This window comes from Nycticebus coucang, chromosome 1, assembly GCF_027406575.1.
Source record: "Nycticebus coucang isolate mNycCou1 chromosome 1, mNycCou1.pri, whole genome shotgun sequence".
NCBI lineage: Eukaryota > Metazoa > Chordata > Mammalia > Primates > Lorisidae > Nycticebus > Nycticebus coucang.
The window spans coordinates 79,222,356-79,247,500 of record NC_069780.1 but is presented as its reverse complement, the minus strand read 5'-3'; the positions used below and the strand labels follow the sequence as shown (position 1 = coordinate 79,247,500).

The 25,145-nt window shown below is 39.0% G+C and overlaps 2 protein-coding genes across 5 annotated transcripts in view; both read right to left on the bottom strand.

Annotated features, from left to right (window-relative positions):
- Positions 1–25,145, bottom strand: part of ARFIP1 (ADP ribosylation factor interacting protein 1) — a 120,741-nt gene that overhangs the window by 56,360 nt on the left and 39,236 nt on the right. For 3 of the 4 annotated variants that reach the window (XM_053583027.1, XM_053583053.1, XM_053583045.1), the window contains exon 2: positions 12,107–12,208. In XM_053583027.1, the coding sequence (XP_053439002.1) occupies positions 12,107–12,199 (93 nt within the window). In that variant the 5' untranslated portion in view covers positions 12,200–12,208. Of the gene's footprint in view, positions 1–12,106; positions 12,209–23,844; positions 24,025–25,145 lie in introns of all 4 variants that reach the window. The other variant, XM_053583036.1, reaches the window with a different exon arrangement.
- LOC128580755 (RRP15-like protein) lies at positions 10,434–11,391 on the bottom strand. The gene has a single exon (XM_053583067.1). The coding sequence runs from the start codon at positions 11,389–11,391 to the stop codon at positions 10,558–10,560; it is 834 nt and encodes a 277-aa protein (XP_053439042.1). The 3' UTR covers positions 10,434–10,557.

Genomic DNA, 25,145 nt, shown 5'->3' with positions numbered 1-25,145 from the left:
ACCTGCCACCCCTGGTGCACAGAGGCCAGTGCTCTAACCATTGAGCTATAGGCACCCAGCCAGGTATTTCTAATTACCTAAATTTTCAAGCATTTATGGGGATACCTTCCATCTTGTCATGTATGGCCTTTAGCAGAGACAACTTTAGTGTTGAGGATAGCATACCTCACACAAAACCCTTCCAAGGGTCTTCTAGAGTTCCTTTATTCAACAAAAAGTTCTTCCAGAAAATATTCCTCCTGTCATCCTTAATGTAAAACAGCTGTATAATCCGAGAAGCACTAAGGCCTTCCTATGCCTAGCTGCAACTGACAGAAGGCACCTAACCAATAGAGGAGCTTCTAGGTCAATTCTGATTCTGAAGAGTATTATCATTTTGATTATGGTCTGGCAGCTAAGTTCAACACAAAATGATTTGGGCTATGTGAGAGGAATGGATGACTTATGAGGTATCACTCAGGATTTTTTTTTTTTTTGAGACATTCTCAAGCTATCGCCTTGGGTAGAGTGCTGTGATGTCACAGCTCACAGCAACCCCAAACTTTTGGGCTTAAGCGATTCTCTTACCTCAGCCTCCCCAAGTAGCTGGGACTACAGGCGCCCACCACAACACCCGGCTGTTTTTTGTTGCAGTTATTGTTGTCAATGATATCCCAGCTGGCCCAGGCTGGGTTCGAACCCACCAGCCTCCGTGTATGTGGCTGGCGCCCTACCCAAAGAGCTACAGGTGCCCCAAACACTCAGGATTTTATAAGCTTCTTGACTGTTTTTATAAAATACTCATTCTCTAAGTAATATAATATTGTGTCATAGTTCACACAAATTTAAAGTGTACTTTCTTTACGTAACTCTCAAAAATTTTAAGTGTCTCATGTAAGGCTGTGCCTAGTTTAGCAATTTCTAAAGTATCTGCTACTGAACTTATTCCTATGTTTCAGAGACAATGAGTCCATCTGTAACCAATATAAAATCCTTAATTTGCATTTTTATGTTGCTGACGTTCAAGTCAAAGTTTAACACAGTGCAAGGCTGAGTTTAACAACTGGACAATAAAACAGAATAAACCTTAGTTAACATTCTATGCAAGCTACTAGGATAATGCTGGAGTGTAAATTTAGTACTTTCAAAAATATATTTTCAGGCCGGGTGCAGTAGCTCACACCTGTAATCCTAGCACACTTGGGAGGCCAAGGTGGGGGAATCACCTGAGCTCATGAGTTCGCGACTAGGCTCAGCAAAAGTGAGATGCGGTCTCTGCTAAAAATGGAAAACTGAGGCAAGAGGATCGTTTGAGCCTAAGAGTTGGAGGTTGCTATCTATGACATCACAGCCCTCTACCAAGGGTGACAAAGTGAGACTCTGTCTCAAAATAAAATAAATATAACCTTTTCTTTGTTGTTATGTTTACATTTCCAGTAAAAAAATACATATATATAAAATAAGCTAAAATAAAATATAATGTTCATTAGCAAAAGCTCTAAAGTTTCATGTATATTTTAAGCACTTTTCAAAGATTCAAAGTAATATTTGTAGTAATAATGTTGGTAAAGCTGTGAAAAGGAGCTGATTTTAAATCAAAATAATTTGCCTCTATTTGCATATTTTAACAGATTAGGATAAAAATGACCTTGAAAACATAAATTTAGAACTTAAAATTTAGCGTAGTTATCTACTTTTGAAGAACTAAAGTTAATGCAAAACCAACACATAAAGAACACAAAATGTTCAGCAAATTTGCTTTAAAATACACGTCCTTAATAAGATGCACAACACTGGACTATATAGAAGTAGAACTCTTTAAATTAGGGTTAAGAGGGCTTATTTTGATAATTATAAATATTTGGAGAATTCTAGACATTACACAACCTCTCCAATATTTCATAAATTACACAAACTCTCTTCTCCCCTACTTTTCTTACCCTACTTTTATCCCAGTTTCCCTTTTAAGTACATCTTTAAGAATATGATGGTCTTCTTTATTGATTTTAGTTTCTCTACCTGAAAAAGTCTTAAGTCTTACTTTTCTTCTTCCCCTGGAGATCTAACTTGTTTCCCTTTTCTCTAGTCCTATCAACTCTGCAATTGATTCTTCAAACTGTAGCCAGAGACAACTTTCTAAAATGCAAATCTGATTAAGACACTCCTATTTTTTGTTTCACTACTAAGTGGGTCTCCACTACATTTTGGGTAAAGTCTAAGGTCCTCAAAAAAAAAAAAGTCTAAGGTCCTCAACAAGGATCTAGTCCCTAAGTATTTCTCTAGCCTCCTTTCTATTTTTTTTTTTTTTTTTAAGCAGGCCCAGGCTGGGTTTGAACATGCCAGCCACAATGCATGGGGCAGGCACTCTGACCACTGAACTACGGGCGCCCAGCCTCTAGCCTCATTTCTCATACATTCACCCCCACATTCTCCACTCCAACTCCGTGGTCTCATTCCTCCTTCTGGTCTTTACAGTTACCTCTGATGGGGAATATTCTTCACCTTTCTTCATTGGGCTACCCCAGTCTTCAGATCTCAGCCTGGATAACAATTCCTCAGGTAATCTTTCCATACTCCTCCTACCAGTTCTCAGATCATGCTACACTTGACTAGTATATTGCTTTTCACATACTAGTAAAATTAATTTGTCTGTATTTTCTCTCCACATTCCCAAGACCATCCTCTAAGATCAGGGAGTTTATCAATCTTGTTCCCCCTTTACACTCCTAACATCTTAGCAGAGTGCCTATTACTTCATTTATTAAGAAATTTTCTCAATTTAAACATCTCATCCTGTAAAACAGACAAAACCTTCCAAAGCATCTATACAATTTTTTTTTTGAGACAGAGTCTGAAGCTATTGCCCTGGGTAGAGTGCCGTGACACCACAGCTCATAGCAACCTCCAACTCCTGGACTCAAGCAATTCTCCTGCCTCCACCTCCCAAGCAGCTGGGACTACAGGTGCCCGCCACAATGCCCGGCTATTTTTTGGTTGTAGCCGTCATTGCTGTTTGGCAGGCTCGGGCTGGATTTGAACCCGCCAGCTCACGTGTATGTGGCTGGTGCCTTAGCCGCTTGAGCCACTGGTGCTGAGCCAGCATCTATACAATTTTTAAAGAAACAAATTGGAAACTTATGTTAATGTTTGGTGACTTTGGTAATTTCCTCTTTGTTGTTTTAACCAGTCTTTAAGGAATATCTGCCAGAAGCAAAGCTATTCTGAACAGGCCTCCACATCCCCAGCTCTGCAACACCATTAACCTCCCCACAGAGGCCTCTCTGCCTCTCTATAAATTACTTGAGTCAAAGCTGATCGTCCTCCAGCACTCTACTGCTAGAAGGCAGAGTGAGCATTTCCTCAGCTCTCCACAGGTACTTCTAAACAACCAGTTCTCAAATTTTAGTTTCAGTTAGAATCACCAGAAGAACCTGTTAAAAATGCAGATTCCTTTCCACTGTTCTCTGTGATTCTCCTTAAGTTGAAGTGTGGAGCCCAGGAATGGTGATTCTGATGCAAGTGAGGCTTTGGTCTATTTTGAGGAACCTGTTGTACAGAACTGCTTTCCCATCCTTGTGTAACACTGACCCCCCTTCGCCCCCGTTCCTGTGTGCCACTCTACCTCACTGTCTTCCTGCCACCTCAGGACTATCATCTGCCTGCTTTCCAGTCAATCCCAAATATTTACTGAGGGCTTTAGCACATCTAGGGCTTGAGTTCTACCCCTAACTCTCACCATTATCCTGGGTGTTTCTGACCTTTTGCATGTCACTGGGCACATTTTCAGGGAATGATTACATGTTCTATCAGCAATTCCTTCCAAGCTGATATATAGTCTGTCTAAGCTGAAAGTTTTCATAGATCATCAACAATACAGTCTACTATTGAGGGCAATATTTTACTGCTAGCTTGCAAAATTATAAGAATTTGAAAAATAAAATATGTAAAAATATTTAAAGCTGGGCGGTGCCTGTAGCTCAAGGAGTAGGGCGCCGGTCCCATATGCCGGAGGTGCAGGGTTCAAACCGAGCCCCGGCCAAAAACCACAAAAAAAAAAAAAAAAAAAAAATTTAAAGCTAAAAAATATAGTCTGTTAACAATATATAGTATGTTGCTATGTTTTAAACTATAAATTGGAAAACACTAACATCAAAATAAAATGTATTGCAATGAGGCTACCTATGTTGATGCAAAATGATGGGGTATAGTAATAACAAAATATAAAGGTTTGCAGGTGTCCTCAAACTTCTTAAACAGGGGGCCAGTGCACTATTCCTCAGACCATTGGAGGGCCAGACTATAGTTTAAAAAAAAAAAAAAAACTATGAACAAATTCCTATGCGCACTGCACATATCTTATTTTGAAGTAAAAAAACAAAACGGCAACAAATACAATCACACCGCCTCATGTGGCCCGCGGACTGCAATTTGAGGACCCCTGGTATAGGATTTTCTTTTCCTCAGTATACTCGCAGAAATGTCTAAAACTGGTATAGTAATTTGAATCAGGTTTGGAAATTTTTAGTTGGACAAAGCAGCAAAAAGTGTGAGGGCAGATAAGGGATACATAAGACTTAAAACATTTCCTACTAAGTCTTATACACATGTATCTCTGTGGAAGCCGTACAGAGATACCTCAAAGAACTAAAAGTAGACCTACCATTTGATCCAGCATCCCACTACTGGGTATTTTACCCAAAGGGTAAAAAGACATTATAAAAAAGACACTTGTACTCAAATGTTTATAGTAGCACAATTCACAACTGCAAAGACAGGGAAACATCCCTAGTGCCCATCAATACAGGAGTGGATTAATAAAATGTGGTATATGTCTACCAGGGAGTACTACCCAGCCATAAAAATACGGTGATCTAGTATCTTTTGCAGTAACCTGGATGGAAATGGAGAACATCTTCTAAGTGAAGTACTGCAAGAGTGGAAAAACAAACACCACATGTACTCAATACTAAACTGGAACTGTTTTTCAAGACATAAGTGCACATGTGGAAGTAAAACTCAAAGGAAATTAAGTAGGTTAGGAGATGGGGAGGAGGGGATGGGTAAATTTCTACCTAACAGATATAATGCATACTTTCTCCATGAAGGGCTCACTTACCACTTTGACTAAAAAAAAAAAAGAGAAAAGAAAAGAGTGTGACTCAACTTATGCCTTAGTCTCAGATTTGATTAACTTCTTCATCCCTAATGTCCTTCATCATTTATACCCCATTCCACTCAGGCAACCTTGTCATCACTCAGGAGGCAACACTTCTGGAATCTCACTTTAAGTAAGTCTAGTAACTCACTTTATGATCACAGTCTCCTCCTATATCTGTTATTCCGCCTGATCAAAAGAGTAAATCTCCTGATTTAACTATTTCTCTCATTTTATTCTCTCCTTACACATACACATAGACAAACATACATATGTACACACACTTTATCCCAGTCTCCCTATCTCATTCAATCATTCAACAAACATTTAACAAGAATTTATAGTACCACAACCTTTTGGTGGTTCACTTGCGTACCCTCTTGGACTCAACCATTCCCACCCCTTAAGTCTAGATTGTAAACAGATCACAAGTTTAGTAAGAAATCACATACTAACCTGCATCAAAGAAATACTAAATTCATTCAGAAACTATCACTGTGAAAATACCTATATGTCTCTAAATTCAAAAGAATTCCTCCTAGAGATCAAAAAAACTTATTCATGATTGATTTTATTTACAAATTAAGGAAACAGTCTATAGATTATAATTAACATAGATAAGGCTTAAGCCTTCATTATGAATATTTGAATCTCAATCCAGACTTTACGTAAGTGTATACAATAAACCCATATACTTAAAATTTTAATTTGTGGTAATAGTAGTAAGAGTATAGTCTATGAATCTAGATTTGCATGGGTTAAAGAATCCTTAAAAAACATTTGCCATATCTTCTAAAAGAGTCCAAGATAAACATTTGGTAAAAACTGGCCTTCTGAAAAAGGCCCTATCAAATCAATGTTGTCATTGACTGAGCTACAAAATTATTTAGATGTGAGTAATGTGGAAACATTATATTGTATTAACACATGGTATGGAGACAAAGTGTCATCATGTGCTATTCAAACTCTAGGATAGGATGGCTGAAGTAGAAAAAATGTCAAATTTTAAGTTATTATAATTTATTCTTTTATTGAGCAACTACTGTGAACTATAAACTGTGCTGTGTACACACTCTGACCTAAGGATGATTCCAATCTCTTGGGAAAAGCAGATAAAGAAATGATAAATGAATGACATTAATGAATAATAAATAAAAAGCAGACGAATAATTTATTGCATTAGTTTGGTGAGTGTTGGGGTTAGAGAGTAGAAGTATGTCTAAAAGTGTCTTATGACAATTTCATATACAGTTTCATAAACCTCCATAAGTTAAACACCCAAGGGACTGTAACAAGCTGGTTAACATACAGAGTTGGTCGACTTAAGGAACTAGGCCTACTGTACTGATACATACATGTGGTACATGTCTGGTCTATGAAAATTAGGTCAGTTTAAGGAGGTGGACAACGTAGGGAGGTGAGCAACGACAGACATTCTATTACTCTAGTCTATTTCCTTTCCAAATCTTCTCTTGACTGGCAGAGTATGTTATTTCAGAATGCTAAGTATGGGAGAATGAAGAAACAACTTAGTTCAACAAAACCTTTAAAATTAAAACAACAATAACAACAAACACACAAACTCAGAACAACACATGCAGGAAAACTGGAAACAAGATGTACCAAATGTAAGATTACAATATCTCTTCTCTGTTTTTCCACAGAAGCCTAGAAACATGAATGAACATTCACTCGCCAAAAATTTATCAAAAGCCTATATATCTCTTATGTGCCAGGCACTGTTGGCAAGCTCTAGAAACAAGGTAATGAATCACAGAGTTCTTGCCCTCACGGTACTTCTATCAAATCACATAAGCTCGGTACAGCAATTTAATACTGGGTAATTCTATCACAACCTCAAGGGCCCTTTCATCTACTCTAAAATAGGCAGACTCAGAGATCTCTGAGGTACTCACAATGAACTAATTCAAAATTTATAGACTGAAAGTTCTTTAGATTCAGAAATTCTAAGAACCCATTTGCAGGACTTAAGGGGGTCTAAACTCACTAACTTTGAACACATAATTTGCAAGTTTTGTGTATATGTACTTTTTTTTTTTTTAAAGAGAAGGTTCATAAACAGAAAAACCCTAAATTATAGATTTTTATCGTGGGCCTTCCACAGGAAAAGTTCCATTTCAGCTACATTTAAGAAGATAATGTTTCTAAATTTGCTAACTATTAATTAGTTTACAAGACTTTCAACCATGTGGAGCTAATATTTGCTTCCTCTGGTATGTGTTACAAATTTCTTTCTTTTTTTTTTTTTGAGACACAGTCTCACTATGTCACCTTGGTAGGTGCCATGGTTTTACAGCTCAGAGCAACCTCAAACTCTTGGGCTTAAGCGATTCTCTTGCCTCAGCCTCCTCAAGTAGCTGGGACTATAGGTGCCTGCCACAATGCCCAGCTGTTTTTTGTTGCCGTTGTCATTGTTGTCTAGCTGGCCCAGGCTGGGTTCGAATCCACCAGCCTTGGTGTATGTGGCTGACGCCATAACCACAGCACTACAGGCTCCGAACCATGTTATAAATTTCTAACCTAACATTTTGCCCATCACTATAATAGCATCCATTATAAATATTATGCAGTTTACAACTCAAAGAGTAATTTGAATTTTTTAGAGATTAAATGTTACTAATCTTTAAAAAATTATTTTTTATTCAGAAGTAGAAATATTTTTGTTGTAAAAAAGCTGGGCTAATACTATTATTATCCTCTCCACATCTAGCCATTGCCCCATCTTAATAAAAAGAGTAACAAACCTAGAAACATTAACATATAAGATAATGACTGAACTGCTGGCAAGGAAACTTCTAGGTTTACAAAAATGTGAATACTGAGTATGAGCTTAACTATGGCTTCTCTTAGGACAGACTAAGAAGTCAAATGAAAAATCAAACACCTGCAATGAACAAAACCAAAAAATTGACTACTTCATTGCCTGTGCCACAGTGACACCAGCTGGCCAACTAAGGTATGACAACTTAATAAGCTACCAGTTGATAATAATATGCAGTATGTGTTAAATAAATCCCCCCGTAAGATTTTTAAACGACAAACAGGTTAAAAAAAAAAGGACCTGTATGTAAGTACCTCAGAAAACTTTGGTATGATCCAATTTTACAAATGAATACATTCCAATATTAAGCTATCATTTAACTTATTTTCTTTAAAAAATTATATTTATATTAAAATAGAAAAATAGACTTAAAGTTAAAAGTAACTTCCTGTTTATTATCATCCCACTGATATGTAGTTCAGGAACAGTCAAAAGCAATCCAGGAAGACGAAGTTAAGTTAATAATGGTTACTCTGGGATGAGGGGAGATGTATTGTCTGGGAGAGGGTGTGAGAGCTTTCTGAGGTCCTGGAAATATTCTGGGTGGTGGTTCACTTAACATTTGTATCTTTGGTGTTTTGGGTTTTTTTTGAAACAGGGTCTCATTCTGTCACCTGGGCTAGAGTACAGTGGTATCATCATAGTTCACCACAAGCTCAAACTCCCAGGTGGGTTCAAGCAAGCCCCCTTAATCTCAACCTCCTGAGTAGCTAGGACTACAGGTACACCCTATTGTGCCCAGCTGATTTTCCTATTTGTAGAGATGGGGTCTTGTTCTTGCTCAGGCTAGTACGGAACTCCTGGCCTCAAACAATTCTTCTACCTCAACTTCCCAAAGTGCTAGGATTACAGGCATGAGCCCCCCACCCTGGCCACTTATGCTTTTTACTGGGAAGAAGAACAAGAAAAATAATAGGCTTTAGGTGGCAAAGGAATTCCCCACCAATGAATGCAACACTTTGTATATATTGCATTTTTCTTAAATAAAGGTTCTTTATTTAAGGTTCTCTTATCAGCTCCCTGATGCAGAATTTTGTTCACTGCTGTATCTTGCAGATAATAAGTATTTACCAAATCAGTTTATGAATACCAAAAATAATAGCAGATACTCAATAAATATTTACCAAATCAGTTTATAAATACCAAAAATAATAAGAAGAAATCATTATCTAAAATCTTGATATTGTGAGTTATCAAGATGGGTATTCAAGATGAGTATAAACTAAAAGAAGTTGTATAAGGATTTTGGTAGAGTCTAATGATGATAACTTAAGTTTCCTTATTATGCAGTCATGTCTTAAAAATGCTAAAACATGAAGTGAAAATTTCTTCTGTGTGTTCAGAATTTAAGAGTCTCTTGCTTCTGAGTCACTCTATACTGGTCCACTGATGTTCAGAAAACAAATTAAAGTACGTGCAATTGAAATAATAAGCCTCAAATTTGAAAGCACGTCAGTTCCTTTCAAAAGATAGTTGAGGCAGAAAAATAAACAAACTTCAATAGAATTTTCTAATATCCAATTAAACTGATGCATCTATAACAGTGGTCTTTAACCAAGGATGAGTTTCTCTCCAGCACTAGAGACACTTAGCAATATTTCTGCTTGATGCAACTAGAGGGTGCTACTGGTATCAGGTAGGAGAGGCCAGAAATGTGCTAACCATCCCCCAGGACACAGGTCTACATTCCCCAACAAAGAATTATTAATATCTAGCCCAAAATGTCAATAGTACTGAGACTGAGAAATCCTGATCTAAATTATCATCTTTTGTTAACGGAATGATTCAAGTACACTTCAATGGTGACTTTTTCCAAACTATGCAAACTATTTTTAAAATTAAAGTTGTACACTTACACCAAATGTCATAAAAAGGGATGTTTAATGTAAATATCTCCAGGAATAATACCCACTACTATTTCTTTTTTTTTTAATTTCAAAAAGTTTATTTTAATTATGAATTGTACTGCATTTCTGTAGTAATGGTCATTCTAAAACAATACATCAACAGACATGACCAATCTGTAAACATGTAATGATCCTGGCAAAAAGTATCTCTTGCTGGTTAAGCAGAAAATTTTTTTACAATTGTTTTGTGGAATAATACTTAAAACTATACAAGAATCGAAAATATAATCTTTTTTTTTTTTTTTGTAGAGACAGAGTCTCACTTTATGGCCCTCGGTAGAGTGCCATGGCCTCACACAGCTCACAGCAACCTCCAACTCCTGGGCTTAAGCGATTCTCTTGCCTCAGCCTCCCAAGTAGCTGGGACTACAGGCGCCCGCCACAACGCCCGGCTATTTTTTGGTTGCAGTTTGGCCGGGGCCGGGTTTGTACCTGCCACCCTCGGTATATGGGGCCGGCGCCCTACCGACTGAGCCACAGGCGCCGCCCCGAGAAAATAATCTTAATACAATTTACATGAAAAGGGGGAAGCCCAGTATTCTCCCTTTACCAAAGCTAGTAAAAGTTTTTAGGCTTTCTTTCAAATGGTATCCTTATAACTTCCCAACTGTAAGAGAATGAAACATTTTTTGTAGGAGATAGCAAGTGATTGCAAATATGTCTCCTACATTGCTTTACATATCAGAGTCGCGTGCAGATCCTAGTCTGCTGTCATCTGGCCCATCACTTTCCTTGTCCCAGTCTTTCATAGATGCTCCCATCATGAAATCATCACGTAGGATAGTCCAACTTGGGCCCTCTTCTGATTTCCCTTCAGTCTGTTTGGCTTTTGAGCTCTTCCTAGTTGAACTCGTCTCATTTGTACTTCCATCCATTCCTCTCAAAACACTGATGAAATCTTTCTTGGAAACAGCTGATACCAACTTAGCACGCCGCCTAACAGAGCCTCCAGCTTCTTTAACCTTTTCATCAACATTTTTTTGATGTTTCTGAGCAGCATTAAATAATTGCACCACACCCCTTGTTGCAATTCTCTGAAGATTTCTCTCAGTTTCTTTGTCTTTGACAACATCTGGCTTTACTCTGCACATCATTTCCCACTCCAGCCTCTTATCATGCTGTTTTATTTTCTCTAGTCTTTCTTGTTTTAACTTTTCTTTTTCCTTTTCCAGCTCTTTGTTTTTGAACAAAATGGTGGGTTTACTTTTAGGAATTTTTTTGTTAAGGATTTTAGCCATGGCATTTGCCCAGCCCATATTAGTCCCAACACTGGATTCTGCAGTATTTTCATTTTCATTATAGGGTTCAACATCATCCTCATTGTCAGCTTCTCTTGCTTCATCATCAGAAGAAAAGCAATCCTTTTCCAATCCACAGCTTCCTTTGCTGTCGGAAGCGTCTTTGATCTTGTCTTCCAGTTTGGCTCTGGCTTCCAATTTCCTCTTCTTTGGATTCTTTTTCAGCTTTTTGCCCGCACTCACACTTGAGTTCTGAACGGCCGCAGACATCTTTCAACGACGGAAGCGTTACCTGCCACCACTATCATTTCTAAGACTAAATTAGACATATTTTTTTATCTCATTTAATATTAATGTCCTCATGAAAGTAAATAAGATTTTCATTATAAGGATTAGAAAACAAACACCTGAAGAGATTAAATAAATACCTGCTCAAGGTCATACCACTAGAAATGGCATAGCTACAATTTGAACCTAGATTATCTTCAAACCCATAATATTTCCATTAAAATGCATTAAATTTCAAAGGTAGATGAAAATTAAAGGGACCCCAAATTTTATTTCTCACAGAGTCAAGTATGCCACTTTATGATAGCAAGTGATTAGCAAAATCAGAAGGAGTTATTTAGGAATTATGCACTAAAAGACATATAGAAAAGAGATTAGACAGCGCCACTTTTTACAAGGATAATCCATAGTTAAAGTTTTCATACCACTAATAAAGTTATAAAGCTGTATGTCAAAATCACTGGACATACTCTTGTTCTGGTCAATTACTGAAAATAATACCAAAGCCTAATAGTTTGCTGGCCTGCAACTTAATCTCAACAAATTGCTAAGATAACCTACCTTATATAATAACATTAGACCACTGCCTGAAGCCGATTTATGAAAATATTCCTATATTAAATTTTGTCTATTACTTGAACTTAATATTCAAAAGTTTATTGTGATTCTTTGCATTAAGAAAAAGAAGTGTTCTTACCCTTTTAAAGCTATGTTCATGAGTGTCATCAACTTCTCCATTACTAGTCACTGGAATTTCTGCTGCTGAATTCTTGGGAGATTCTTGATCCATGGCAGACTCCTAGAAAAATAAAAGGGAAAAAAAAAAGCCATAACTAACACCCAATCACAAAAGGCAAATATTCAAAAGACCACATATATTCATGTTTATAGCACTTCCTAGGCATAATTTTTAAATTTTTTATAATTACAACCTACCTAGTCCTTACATAATAATGTAATTTAAAAATGCATCTGATTGTTTTAACTGTACTTGATCTAAATTTCTTAATTAAAAACAATTACATATTTGTTTTTGCCAGGATGCACTATCTTTGCTCTTAAATAGCATTATGATAGACCACCACTTAAAACTGGAAAACTATTACAGAATGCCAAGCATGGTTGTTAATTTAGCTACAGCAGCTCTATTTTTCAACTGAGATACTGCAAAGAGAAATGAGAACAGAAGAGTAAAAATTTCCCAAATGTTGGGAACAGATTACTAGCTTAAAAGTCTATAAACCCTAATTGACAAGTTTTATCAAAATAATTCCATGTCTATTATAGTACCAGAACTATAGACTTGCTATAAAGCTATAGTAATCAAGACAATGTGGTATTGGTGTAAGAACAGACAACTAGATCAATGGAAGATAACAGGCAGTCCAGAAACAGATTCCACAATAACATAGTCAACTCAACTTTGACAAAGAGCAAAGGTAATACAATGGAGAAAAGATCTGACTTTCCACAATGATGCTGGAACACCTGGACATCTACACGTAATGAATCTAAACACAAACTTTACAACTTTCATAAAAAGTAAATCAAAGTAGAACTCATCATAGACCTAACTGTAAAATACAAAACTATAAAGCTCCTAGAAGAAAAAGGAGAAAATCTAGACGACGTTGGGTATGGTGATGACTTTCTAGATGATAACAACAAATTAAATGATAAGTTAGATTTCATTAAAATTAAAAATCTCTGGGCCAGGCACAGTAAGCTCACACTTGTAATCCTCGCACTCTGGGAGTCTAAAGCAGGTAGATTACTTGAGCTCAGGAGTTTGGGACCAGCCTGTTCAAGAGTGAGAACCTATCTCAACTAAAAACAGAAAAACTAGCTGGGTGTCATGGCAGGCATCTATAGTCACAGCTACTTGGAAAAGGCAAGAGGATCTCTTGAGGACAGGAGTTTGAAGTTGCTGTAAGTATGATAATGCCACAGCACTCTACCCAGGGCAATAGAGTGAGACTCTCTCTCTCTCTCAAAAAAAAAAAAAAAAAAAAAATTTTTTTTTAAATTAAATAAAAATTTTCTGCTTTGTAAGAGACAATGTCAAGAGAATGGAAAGACAAGGCACAGACTGGGAGAAAATATTTGCAAAGGACACATTTGATAAATAACTGTCAAGAGTATCCAACCCTTTTTTTCCTGCCACACACTGGAAGAAGAGCTGTCTTGGGCCACATTAAAAACACGAACATGGCCCAGTGCAGTGGCTCATGCCCATAATCCTACCACTCTGCAAAGCCAAGGCAGGAAGATCTCTTGAGCTCGGGAGTTCGAGAGCAGTCTGAGTAAGAGTAATATGTGCTCTCTATTAAAAATAGAAAAATTAGGGCGGCGCCCGTGGCTCAGTTGGTAAGGCGCCGGCCCCATATACCGAGGGCGGCAGGTTCAAACCCGGCCCCGGCTGAACTGCAACCAAAAAAAAAAAAAAAAAAAAAACTTTAAAAACAGAAAAATTAGCCAGGCATTGTGGTAGGGTCTGTAGTCCCAGCTAATTGGGAGGCTGAGGCAGGAAAATGGCTTGAACCCAGGAGTTTGAGGTTGCTGTGAGCTAGGCTGACCTCATGGCACTCTAGCTTGGACAACAGAGTGAGACTCTGTCCCAAAAAATTAGTAAAAAGTTAAGTAAAAGTAAAGTAAAGTAAAATAAAATAACAGACACTAATAAAAGATGGTGAGCCAGGCGGCACCTGTGGCTCAGTCGGTAAGGTGCCGGCCCCATATACCGAGGGTGGTGGGTTCAAACCCGGCCCCGGCCAAACTGCAACAAAAAGATAGCCGGGTGTTGTGGCGGGCACCTGTAGTCCCAGCTACTTGGGAGGTTGAGGCAAGAGAATCACTTAAGCCCAGGTTGGAGCCCTGGGCTCAAGCCCGGTTGGAGGTTGCTGTGAGCTATGTGATGCCATGGCACTCTACCTAGGGCCATAAAGTGAAACTCTGTCTCAAAAAAAAAAAAAAAAGATGGTGAGCCAAAAAATAGTCAGTGCATAATTTTCATGACATCCAACAACACAGACAAGCAAAACAAACCTCAAATAATCTGCATGTGGCCTGTGAGCCTCAGGTTGGACACCCCTGAAAATATATAAAGAACTCAATACTGAACAATAAGAAAACAAATAACCCAAATAAAAAAATGGGCAAAAGACCTAAACAGATATTTCATCAAAGACAATATACAGATGGCAAGTAAGCATATGAAAAGATGTTCAGGTGGTGCCTGTGGTTCAAAGGGGTAGGGTGCAGGTCCCATATGCCGGAGGTGGCAGGTTCAAGCCCAGCCCTGGCCAAAAACTGCAAAAAAAAAAAAGTGAAAAGATGTCCAACATCCTAAACCATTATATACATATTAAAATGTTGTTTTTTTTTTTTTTTTTGGTTGAGGGGAGATATATTTTGGGTTTTGTATTAAGAGAAAAAGAGGACAAGGATGTGAAGCCACAGGAACTCTCACTCATGTCTGGTTGAGAATACAACATGGTACAGCCACTGTGAAAGACAGTTTGGCAGTTAATTACAAAATTAAACATTCTCTTACCATTCAATTTAGCAATCATTCATTTGGTATGTTCCCAAATGAACTGAAAACTTATAGAAAAATCTGCACACTGATGTTTATAGTGGGTTTATTTATAGTTACCAAAATTTAGAAGAAAACACTATGTCCTTCAGTAGGTGAATGGATAAACTGTGGTACATCCATAAATAGTATTCAGCACTAAATATAAAGGAAATATCAAACCATGAGACGAAAGCCACCTGACAGTTTTGAACAATGGAGGGAAACAATCTGACTTATGTTTAAAAAACATTGTTCTTTTGCTGCTCTGCTGAATTAATAAGCAGAAGCAAGAAGAACAATTAGGAGCCTTCTGGAATAACCTAGGCAAGAAAGGATGGTGGCTTAGAGCAGAGTGACGGGACTTTGGACATAAGAAGTGGTTGGATTCCAAATATATTCTGAAGGTAAAGCCAACAGGAAGTCCTTATAAACAGATGTGAGATATGAAAAAGGGGAGGTCAAGGATAAGAGTTTTGGCCTGAATAGCTGAGAAGATGAAATTCCCATTAATAGACCAGGGAAAGAGTGGGAGAGGAGCACAATCTAGGGGAAACACCAAGAATTTTGTTTAGAACATATTAACACACTCAAGCGGAGAAAGCGGGTGTATTGGATATATAAGCCGGAACTCCAGAGAAAAGCTTGAATAGTCTGTTCCTTCCTTTCAGTTTAACCTCCCACAAGCTGTTTTCTAAAATGCAGTTGTCCTTCCATATCTGTGGGTTCCCCATCTGTTGCCACTGCTCAATTTTGCTATTGTAGCCTAAAAGCAGCCATAGGGCCCTGCACAGTGGCTTACACCTGTCACTGGCACTCTGGGAGGCAGAGACAGGTGGACTACTTGAGTGCCCGAGTTTAGGGCCAAGCAAGAGAGAGACCCCATCTCTACTAAAACTAGTCAGGTGTGGGGGCTGGTACCTGTAGTCCGAGCTGCTTGGAAGGCTGAGGCAAAGGGACTGCTTGAGCCCCAGAGTTTGAGGTTGCTATTAGCTATGATTTTTTTTTATTATTAAATCATAACTGTATACATTGATATGATCATGGAGCATCATACACTCGCTTCATAGACCATTTGACACATTTTCATCACAATGGTTAACATAGCCTTCCTGGCATTATCTCAGTTACTGTGCCAAAACATTTACATTCTACATTTACCAAGTTTCGCAAATACCCCTGTAAGATGCACCACAGGTATGATCCCACCAATCCCCCTCCCTCTACCCACCACCCCCCTCCCTCCCCTCCCTTTCCCACTTCCCCCTATTGTTAGGTTGTAACTGGGTTATAGCTTTCATGTGAGAGCCCCAAATTAGTTTCATAGTAGGGCTGAGTACATTGGGTACTTTTTCTTCCATTCTTGAGATACTTTACTAAGAAGAATATGTTCCAGCTCCATCCATGTAAACATGAAAGAGGTAAAGTCTCCATCTTTCTTTAAGGCTGCGTAATATTCCATGGTGTACATATACCACAGTTTATTAATCCATTCGTGGATCGATGGGCACTTGGGCTTTTTCCATGACTTAGCAATTATGAATTGGGCTGCAATAAACATTCTGGTACAAATATCTTTATTATGTTCTGATTTTTGGTCTTCTGGGTATATGCCCAGCAGAGGAATTACAGGATTAAATGGCAGATCTATTTTTAGATCTGAGTGTTCTCCATATATCTTTCCAAAAGGAATGTATTAATTTTCATTCCCACCAGCAGTGCAGAAGTGTTCCCTTTTCTCCACATCCACGCCAACATCTCTGATCTTGAGATTTTGTGATATAGGCTAGTCTCACTGGAGTTAGATGATATCTCAAAGTAGTTTTGATTTGCATTTCTCTGATGATTAAAGATGATGAGCATTTTTTCATATGTCTGAAGGCCGTGCACCTGTCTTTTTCAGAGAAGTTTCTCTTCAAATCCCTTGCACAGCTTGCGATGGGATCCCTTGTTTTTTTCTTGCTGATGCATTTGAGTTCTCTGTGGATTCTGGTTATTAAACCTTTGTCAGAGATATACCCTGCAAATACCTTCTCCCATTCTGAGGGCTGTTTGCTTGCTTTACTTACTGTGTTCTTGGCTGTGCAGAAGCTTTTTAGTTTGATCAAGTCCTAGTAGTGTATTTTTAAAGTTGCTTCAATTGCCCGGGGGGTCCTTCTCATAAAATACTCACCCAGACCAATTTCTTCAAGGGTTTTCCCTACACTCTCCTCTAGTATTTTTATAGTTTCATGTCTTAAGTTTAAGTCTTTAATCCAATGAGAGTCTATCTTAGTTAATGGTGAAAGGTGTGGGTCCAATTTCAGTCTTCTGCAGGTTGCTAGCCAGTTCTCCCAGCACCATTTGTTAAATAGGGAATCTTTTCCCCACTGAATGTTTTTAATTGGCTTGTCAAAGATCAAATAACGGTAAGTAGCTGGATTCATCTCTTGGTTCTCTATTCTGTTCCAGATATCTACTTCTCTGTTTTTGTGCCAATACCATGCTGTTTTGATCACTATCGATTTGTAGTAAAGTCTGAGGTCTGGTAGTGTGATTCCTCCTGTTTTGTTTGTATTTCTGAGTAATGTCTTGGCTATTTGAGGTTTTTTTCTGATTCCATATAAAACGAAGTATTGTTTTTTCAAGATCTTTAAAATATGACAGTGGAGCTTTAATAGGGAGTGCGTTGAAATTATATATTGCTTTGGGTAGTATGGACATTTTAATAATGTTGATTCTTCCGAGCCATGAGCATGGTTATGTTTTTCCATTTGTTAACATTTTCAGCTATTTCTTTTCTTAGAGTTTCATAGTTCTCTTTATAGAGATCTTTCACGTCTTTTGTTAGGTAAATTCCCAAATATTTCATCTTCTTTGGCACTACTGTGAATGGGATAGAGTCCTTAACTGCTTTTTCAACTTGACTGTTGTTGGTGTATATAAAGGCTACCGATTTATGGATGTTGATTTTGTAACCTGAGACACTGCTGTATTCCTTGATCACTTCTAGGAGTTTTGTAGTAGAGTCCTTAGTGTTTTCCAGATACACAATCATATCATCTGCGAAGAGCGAAAGTTTGATCTCTTCTGACCCTATATGGATACCCTTGATCGCCTTTTCTTCCCTAATTGCGGTGGCCAAAACTTCCATTACAATGTTGAAAAGCAATGGAGACAATGGGCAGCCTTGTCTGGTTACTGATCTGAGTGGAAATGATTCCAATTTAACTCCATTCAATATGATATTGGCTGTGGGTTTGCTGTAGATGGCCTCTATCAGTTTAAGAAAAGTCCCTTCTAGACCGATTTTCTTGAGTGTTCTGATCATGCAGGGATGCTGGATATTATCAAAAGCTTTTTCTGCATCGACTGAATCATATGGTCTTTGTTTTTTAATTTGTTTATGTGCTGAATTACATTTATAGATTTACGTATATTGAACCAGCCTTGAGACCCTGGGATAAAACCAACTTGGTCATGATGTATAATTTGTTTGATGTGTTGCTGGATTCTGTTTGTTAGGATCTTGTTGAATATTTTTGCATCTATATTCATTAGTGATATTGGTCTATAATTTTCTTTTCTTGTTGGGTCTTTTCCTGGTTTGGGGATCAGGGTGATGTTTGCTTCATAGAACGTGTGGGGTAGTCTTCCTTCTTTCTCTACCTTTTGGAACAGGTTGAGTAATACAGGTACTGGTTCCTCTTTAAAGGTTTGGTAGAATTCTGACGTGAAACCATCTGGTCCCGGGCTTTTCTTTTTAGGGAGGTTTTGTATAGTTGATGCTATTTCTGAACTTGATATGGGTCTGTTCAACATTTCCACTTGATTCTGGCTAAGTCTTGGAAGGTGGCGTGCTTCCAAGTATCGGTCAATTTCCTTCAGATTTTCATATTTCTGAGAATAAAGTTTCTTGTAATATTCATTAAGGATTTTTTGGATTTCTGATGAGTCTGTTGTTATTTCGTCTTTGTTGTTTCTGATTGATGATATTAGAGATTTTACTCTTTTTTTTCTGATTAGGTTGGCCAAAGGTTTATCTATTTTATTGACCTTTTCAAAAAACCAGCTTTTTGATTTATTGATCTGTTGTATTATTCTTTTGTTTTCAATTTCATATAATTCTGCTCTAATTTTGGTTATTTCTTTTCTTCTACTGGGTTTGGGGTTGGAATGTTCTTCCTTTTCCAGTTGCGTGAGATGTCCCATTAAGTTGTTAACTTCCTCTCTTTCCGTTCTCTTGAGGAAGGCTTGCAGTGCTATAAATTTCCCTCTTAGAACTGCCTTTGCGGTGTGCCAGAGGTTCTGATAGTTTGTGTCTTCATTGTCGTTTTGTTCCAAAAAATTGGCGATTTCTTTCTTAATCTCATCTCTGACCCAGCTATCATTCAGCATCAGGTTATTTAACTTCCATGTTTTTGTATGAGTATGCAGATTCCTGTTGTTACTCAATTCAAGTTTTATTCCATGATGGTCCGAGAAGATGCAAGGAATAATTTCTATTCCTTTAAATTTACTGAGGTTAGACTTGTGACCTAAAATGTGGTCAATTTTGGAATAAGTTCTGTGGGCTGATGAGAAGTATGTGTATTCAGTTTTGTTGGGATGAAATGTTCTGTAGATGTCTGCTAAATCTAAATATTGGATGGTTAGGTTTAAATCTAAGATTTCTTTGCTCAGCTTCTTGCTGGAGGATCGATCCAACACTGCCAAAGGAGTGCTGAAATCTCCAACGATTATGGAGCTGGAGGAAATCAAGTTACTCATGTCTGTTAAAGAGTTTCTCTTATAAATTGAGGTGCATTCTGGTTGGGTGCATAGATATTAATAATTGAGATCTCATCATATTGAGTATTACCCTTAACAAATATGAAGTGACCGTTCTTGTCCTTCCTTACTTTTGATGGTTCAAAGCCTACTGTATCTGCAAATAAAATTGCAACACCTGCTTTTTTCTGATTACCATTTGCCTGAAATATGGATGACCATCCTTTCACCCTCAGTCTGTATTTGTCTTTTAAGTTAAGATGTGACTCTTGTATGCAACAGATATCTGGCCTGAGTTTTTGTATCCAGTCAGCTAACCTGTGCCTCTTTAGAGGACAGTTAAAGCCATTCACATTAATGGAGAGTATTGATAAGTCTGGTGGAATTTTGGGTATCGAGTTTTTCAAAGGTCCAGTGGACATTTTTAATCCTTTCGCCAGTGTGGAAGTTGGAGTTTGATCCGAAGTTTCTGAGTGAGTTTACTTTTGTGGTATAGGATTGGGTTGGTCACTGTGGAGGATAGGTCTGAGAATATCCTGAAGAGCTGGTTTACTTATGGCAAATTTTTTCAACATATGAATGTCATTGAAGTATTTAATTTCTCCATCATAAATGAAACTCAGTATCAGTTTAGCTGGATACAAGATCCTAGGTTGAAAGTTATTTTGCTTTAGGAGATTAAAAGTCGATGACCACCCTCTTCTGGCTTGAAAAGTTTCAGCGGAGAGATCTGCAGTTATTCTAATATTCTTTCCTTTGTACGTAATGGTTTTCTTTCGCCGGGCTGCTTTGAGAATCTTCTCTTTCATATTAACTTTAGTGAAGCTAATTATGATATGCCTGGGGGATGACTTATTGGGGTTGAATCGTGCTGGGGTTCTGAAGCTGTCTGCTATCTGAATTTCAGATTCACTAGGCATGTCTGAAAATTTTCTTTCATAATTTCATGCAGAAGGGCCTCTGTGCCCTTCAAGGCCACTTCATCATTCTCTGAAATCCCAATTATTCGTATATTGCTTTTTTTTAAATTATCCGAGAGTTCTCTGAGTGAATGATCCGTTTTTGCTCTCCATTTCTCTTCCTCTTTGAGAGATTGGGAGCGTTCAAAGACTTTATCTTCAATGTCAGAAATCCTTTCTTCTGCTTGCTCCATTCTGTTGCTGAGGGATTCTACTATATTTTTAATATCTTTGAGGGCTGTAAATTCTTGCTTCAGTGTGTCTAAGTCTTTGGTGGTTTTGTCTTTAAATTCGTTAAATTCTTGAGACAACTTTTGAATTTCTCCTCAAATTCCTAATTCCATTTTATTAATCTTGTCTGCAATCCAAATTCTGAATTCGATTTCTGACATCTCAGCCAGTTGTTTATGAATGGGGTCTTCAATCACATCTGCCATATCTTTTCTTGGGGGGGGTTGATCTATTCTGGTTATTCATGTTACCAGAGTTTTCCCGCTGATTCCGCCCCATGGTTATTTTACTCCCTTTGATTTTTCCCCTGGGGCTTTATCGAGGGCCCGTACAGTGTTGTGGCCTGAGAAACTGGGGCCCTGTCTTGTGTGGTGGGGCGAAGTGGTTCTGTCTTGTTTTCAGTTGGTTTCTGTTCGATCCTATTGTAACATTTACTCTGGCTTGAAGTCTCAGCTGTGTGGAAAAACCAGCAATTAAGTCACCCCACCTGCCCACCTCTGGCACCAATTTGAAAAGGAAAAGGAAAATCAAACCTTCCTACAACCGCATACCCAGGGCACCACCTGAAAAGTCCTCAGTCTATTAGTTCAGTTCAAAAGGTCCAAATCGATTGTCTCAATCAGCACCTGTCTCGGGTGGGAGAGTTCAAGAGGTCTCTGGGAACTGGATCACAGGGGTCTGGTGACTCCTCTGATATGGCTTACTCCAGTGTTGCGTGGAGTCAGGAGGAGCCACCTAGCAAATAGATCAGTCTGGGAAGGTTGATGTCTCCTTCCCCACTTTGCCCCTCTGTCGGACCCAGTCACTGGTATCTCTGCAGATGGCTAACCCAGTTGCCTGTAGTGAACAGATACTCCAGGGGTTTGCACCTGCCTGAATTGCAAGGAAGTCTGCCAGGCCCCTGCAGTCTGCCGCTATCTAGCAGGAGGAGATGGGGCCTGACATCTTTGAGTGCTTGATGCAGGTGGTGGGAGGGAGGTGTTCACTCAGGCTTAGCCCAGTCCCTGATTGATGTTGCTAACAGAACAGAACAGAACAGACAACTTTGCGGGGTTCTGTCTCTGTCTCTGCTAAAATCGCCTACAGAGGACAGGCTGTTCTGAGTTCAAACATCTTTGCTGCTGGAGGTTTGTGTCCGATTACCTCTCTGAATTGGCCCTGCCCTGGAAGCTTCCCGGGTTTGTGAGCAGTGTCAGGCAAATCCTTTGCTCACTGGTGGCCTCCTCTGGTTGCCCAGGGATACAGGGGGTGTGGCTTCAGAATATCCAGAAGTGAGCCGTTTTACTGTTAAAGAAAAAAGGGCTGTTGATTTGCCTCCAGGAACTGCCACTCTGGTGTGGGCACCCAGCCGACCCTTTTCTCCTCTGTCTCGCGCCCCAGAGTCAGCACTGAGTGGCTGTAGTTTATGCTCTGTCCACACCCCTCGAGAGATCTCCCAAGAATCTGGACTCCTGGGGGGCAGGCTCCCAGACCCCGGAGTGAGAGTGGGGGGAAGCTAGAGTTTAATTCAGTTTTATGCCTGGCTGCATTGTTGCCTGGGGAGGGCTGCTGTACCGCACCACAGGGAAGTGCTGCCAAGGCGTGACTTCCCCTCAGCCGAGTGCCCTCTCCTCACTCGCGTGTCTCAGAGTCAGCGCTGACCAGTTGCGGCTTGGGCACTGTGCACTCCCCTCGAGAAATCACACAAGGATCCGAACTCCTGAGGGACAGGCCCCCAGACCCCCAGTGAGAGTGGGGGGAAGCTAGAGTTTCATTCAGTTTTATGCCTGGCCGTATTGATGCACGGGGAGGGCTGCTGCACCACACTGCAGGGAAGTGCCGCCGAGGCGTGACTCCCCCTTAGCCGGGTGCCCTCTCCACACTCGTGTGCCTCAGAGTCAGCGCTGACCAGTTGCAGCTCGGGGACTGTCCACTGCCCTTAAGAAATCACCCAAGAATCCGAACTCCTGGGGGACAGGCTTCCAGACCTCAGTGAGTGGGAGGGGAGTGTTGGGGGTTCAGGGTTGCTGGCAAAGGATTTTTAAAGTTTTATACAGTTTTATGCCTGGCAGGAGAACACCATGGCACCCTAGTAGGGGAGATAGGTCCAGTTTTTAGAAGGTCTCTCCCGTGGAGTGTAGTGGGAGGGCCTTTAATTTCTGCCCGTTTGTTTAATTGTGGGGCTCTTGAGCCGGTCTCATGGGGGAGGGGGACTCCCGTCACTTGGTGGTGGATTTTGTACCTTTTGTTTGCGTCCTTGTGATCACAGCTTGCCTCAGTGGTGTTGATGTGCGTTCTTCAACCTTCTCTCTTGGTGCGGCTCAAATCCACCAGGATACTTACTAAATTCCTGTCCCTTAACTCTCCTTCTGGACGGGAGCCTCTGTTGAAAGCTGGCTTCAGTCCACCATCTTGTCTCTCCCCCCCTTGCTATTAGTTATGATACCATAGCACGCTACCCAGGGCGACAGAGTGAGATTCTGTCTCCAAATAAATAAAACAAATAAAAACAGCCACAGATACTAAATAAATAAAAGAGCATGGATTTGGCCTGACCCCTGCCCTAGAAAGTCTGTATAAATTTTTTTAAAAAGGTGTCTGAAGAGTATATTCTGAGAAACCCCAACATCTGAGGCATGACATCTTATAAGGAATGGCATGGATAAGAGAACTGAAACAGGCTTGTGAGACTGACAGAATGAAGGTAGAAAGCTAATTGTAAGGCTATTTTACAGTCCAGGCAAGAAATCATAAAGATCAGAATTCAAGTTCTGTGAATAGAAAAAGGTAGATTCAAGAGATATTAAGGAGGCAGAAGTAAGAGACTTATAGAATGACTGTAGAGTGGGAGGTGAAAATGGAGGAAGAATCTAGAAGGACCTACCTCCTCTATTGCTCCCTAATTGTGGCTTGGGCAACTAGAAAGATGAATGTGTCACTCACCAAAGTGGGAAAAGCAGGAGGTTCAGAGAATGAGTTCAGTTGTAGACATTCTGAATTTGAAAATGTCTCTAGGGTATCCAAATCCACCAATACACTAAGACTTTTGAAATGCAGGTCTAGAGCTCCAGGCTGAAGACATAAATCTGGAAGTTATAACGGCAGGGATGTGGATGGCATGAACTGAAAAGAGTGACAAGAAGAAAACACAAGTGAAACAGCCTGTGGAACTTTAAAAAGCAGAGGATACTGCAAAAAAGATTCCAGGGCACAGGGAGTACATGGTTCATGATGCAGACACAGCAGAGAAAATTACAGCAATGGAACTATGTATTGCCCTAGTTTGTGACTTTATGTAAAAACAGACGCTCCGAAATAAAAAATATAATGATAAACCAATACCACTCTGTACCATAAAGCAGATAATGAGAATACCCATTTGCAAAAGATACACAAACATTCCTACTATTATCTTCACTTTCTCTTTCCCACTAAGAATGACCCACTTTGGGGAACATCGTTTACTAACCATTAATTACAGTACTGAAAATTAATGGCCAACACACAAATCAGCAAAATGGGGCCTCAACCCCAAACTCCATGATACTTCATGCATTCTTTAGATTGAAATTGAATTTAAATTTAAGCTGGACACCCAAAGGCTTTGGGGGAATAATTATGTCCTTTAGAAATAAAAATAGTATCTCTTTTGTACTAAGATTCATGTTACTTAAGGTCCCTCACAATGGAGTCCAATCAACTTTCTGAGGTTTACCTCTCTTTACTGTTCTACAGATCTCTTAATACTACATTTACTACTCGTCATTTCTGGAACATGAAAAGCACTTTAGTATCTGTGAACATTTGTTACATTGTTCCCAATGTATAAAATATTCTCCTATCTTTAGAAGCTAATAAGAACCTGCCCATAACTTAAAGCTCAATTCAAATGGTCTCTTCTCTATAAAATTTATTCCCAAGCCTCAGAGAGACCACATAAGTATAATGAGAACGGTAGGGACTTTGCAGTACAATAGACCTGGGTTAAAATCCCAGTTGTACATTGTAACAGCTGCTTTGTGATCTTCATTAGTTAATCTTATTTTCTCATCTATAAAATTCAGAAAATAATACACATCTCAAATAACACTTCAGGAAATTAAATAAAGATGTATTTAAAGCACTTATAAAGAGTAGCCGCAACACAACAGGCATTCACTGAATAAAAATGATGCTTCCAGCTGTATGCTAGTAAATGTTTAGTATACAGTTCTCCAAATTCCAAAAACTAAAATAAAAAAAAA

Excerpts from the sequence above, each read along its gene's own strand:
- LOC128580755 (XM_053583067.1), bottom strand. The coding sequence starts at position 11,391 with ATGTCTGCGGCCGTTCAGAACTCAAGTGTGAGTGCGGGCAAAAAGCTG.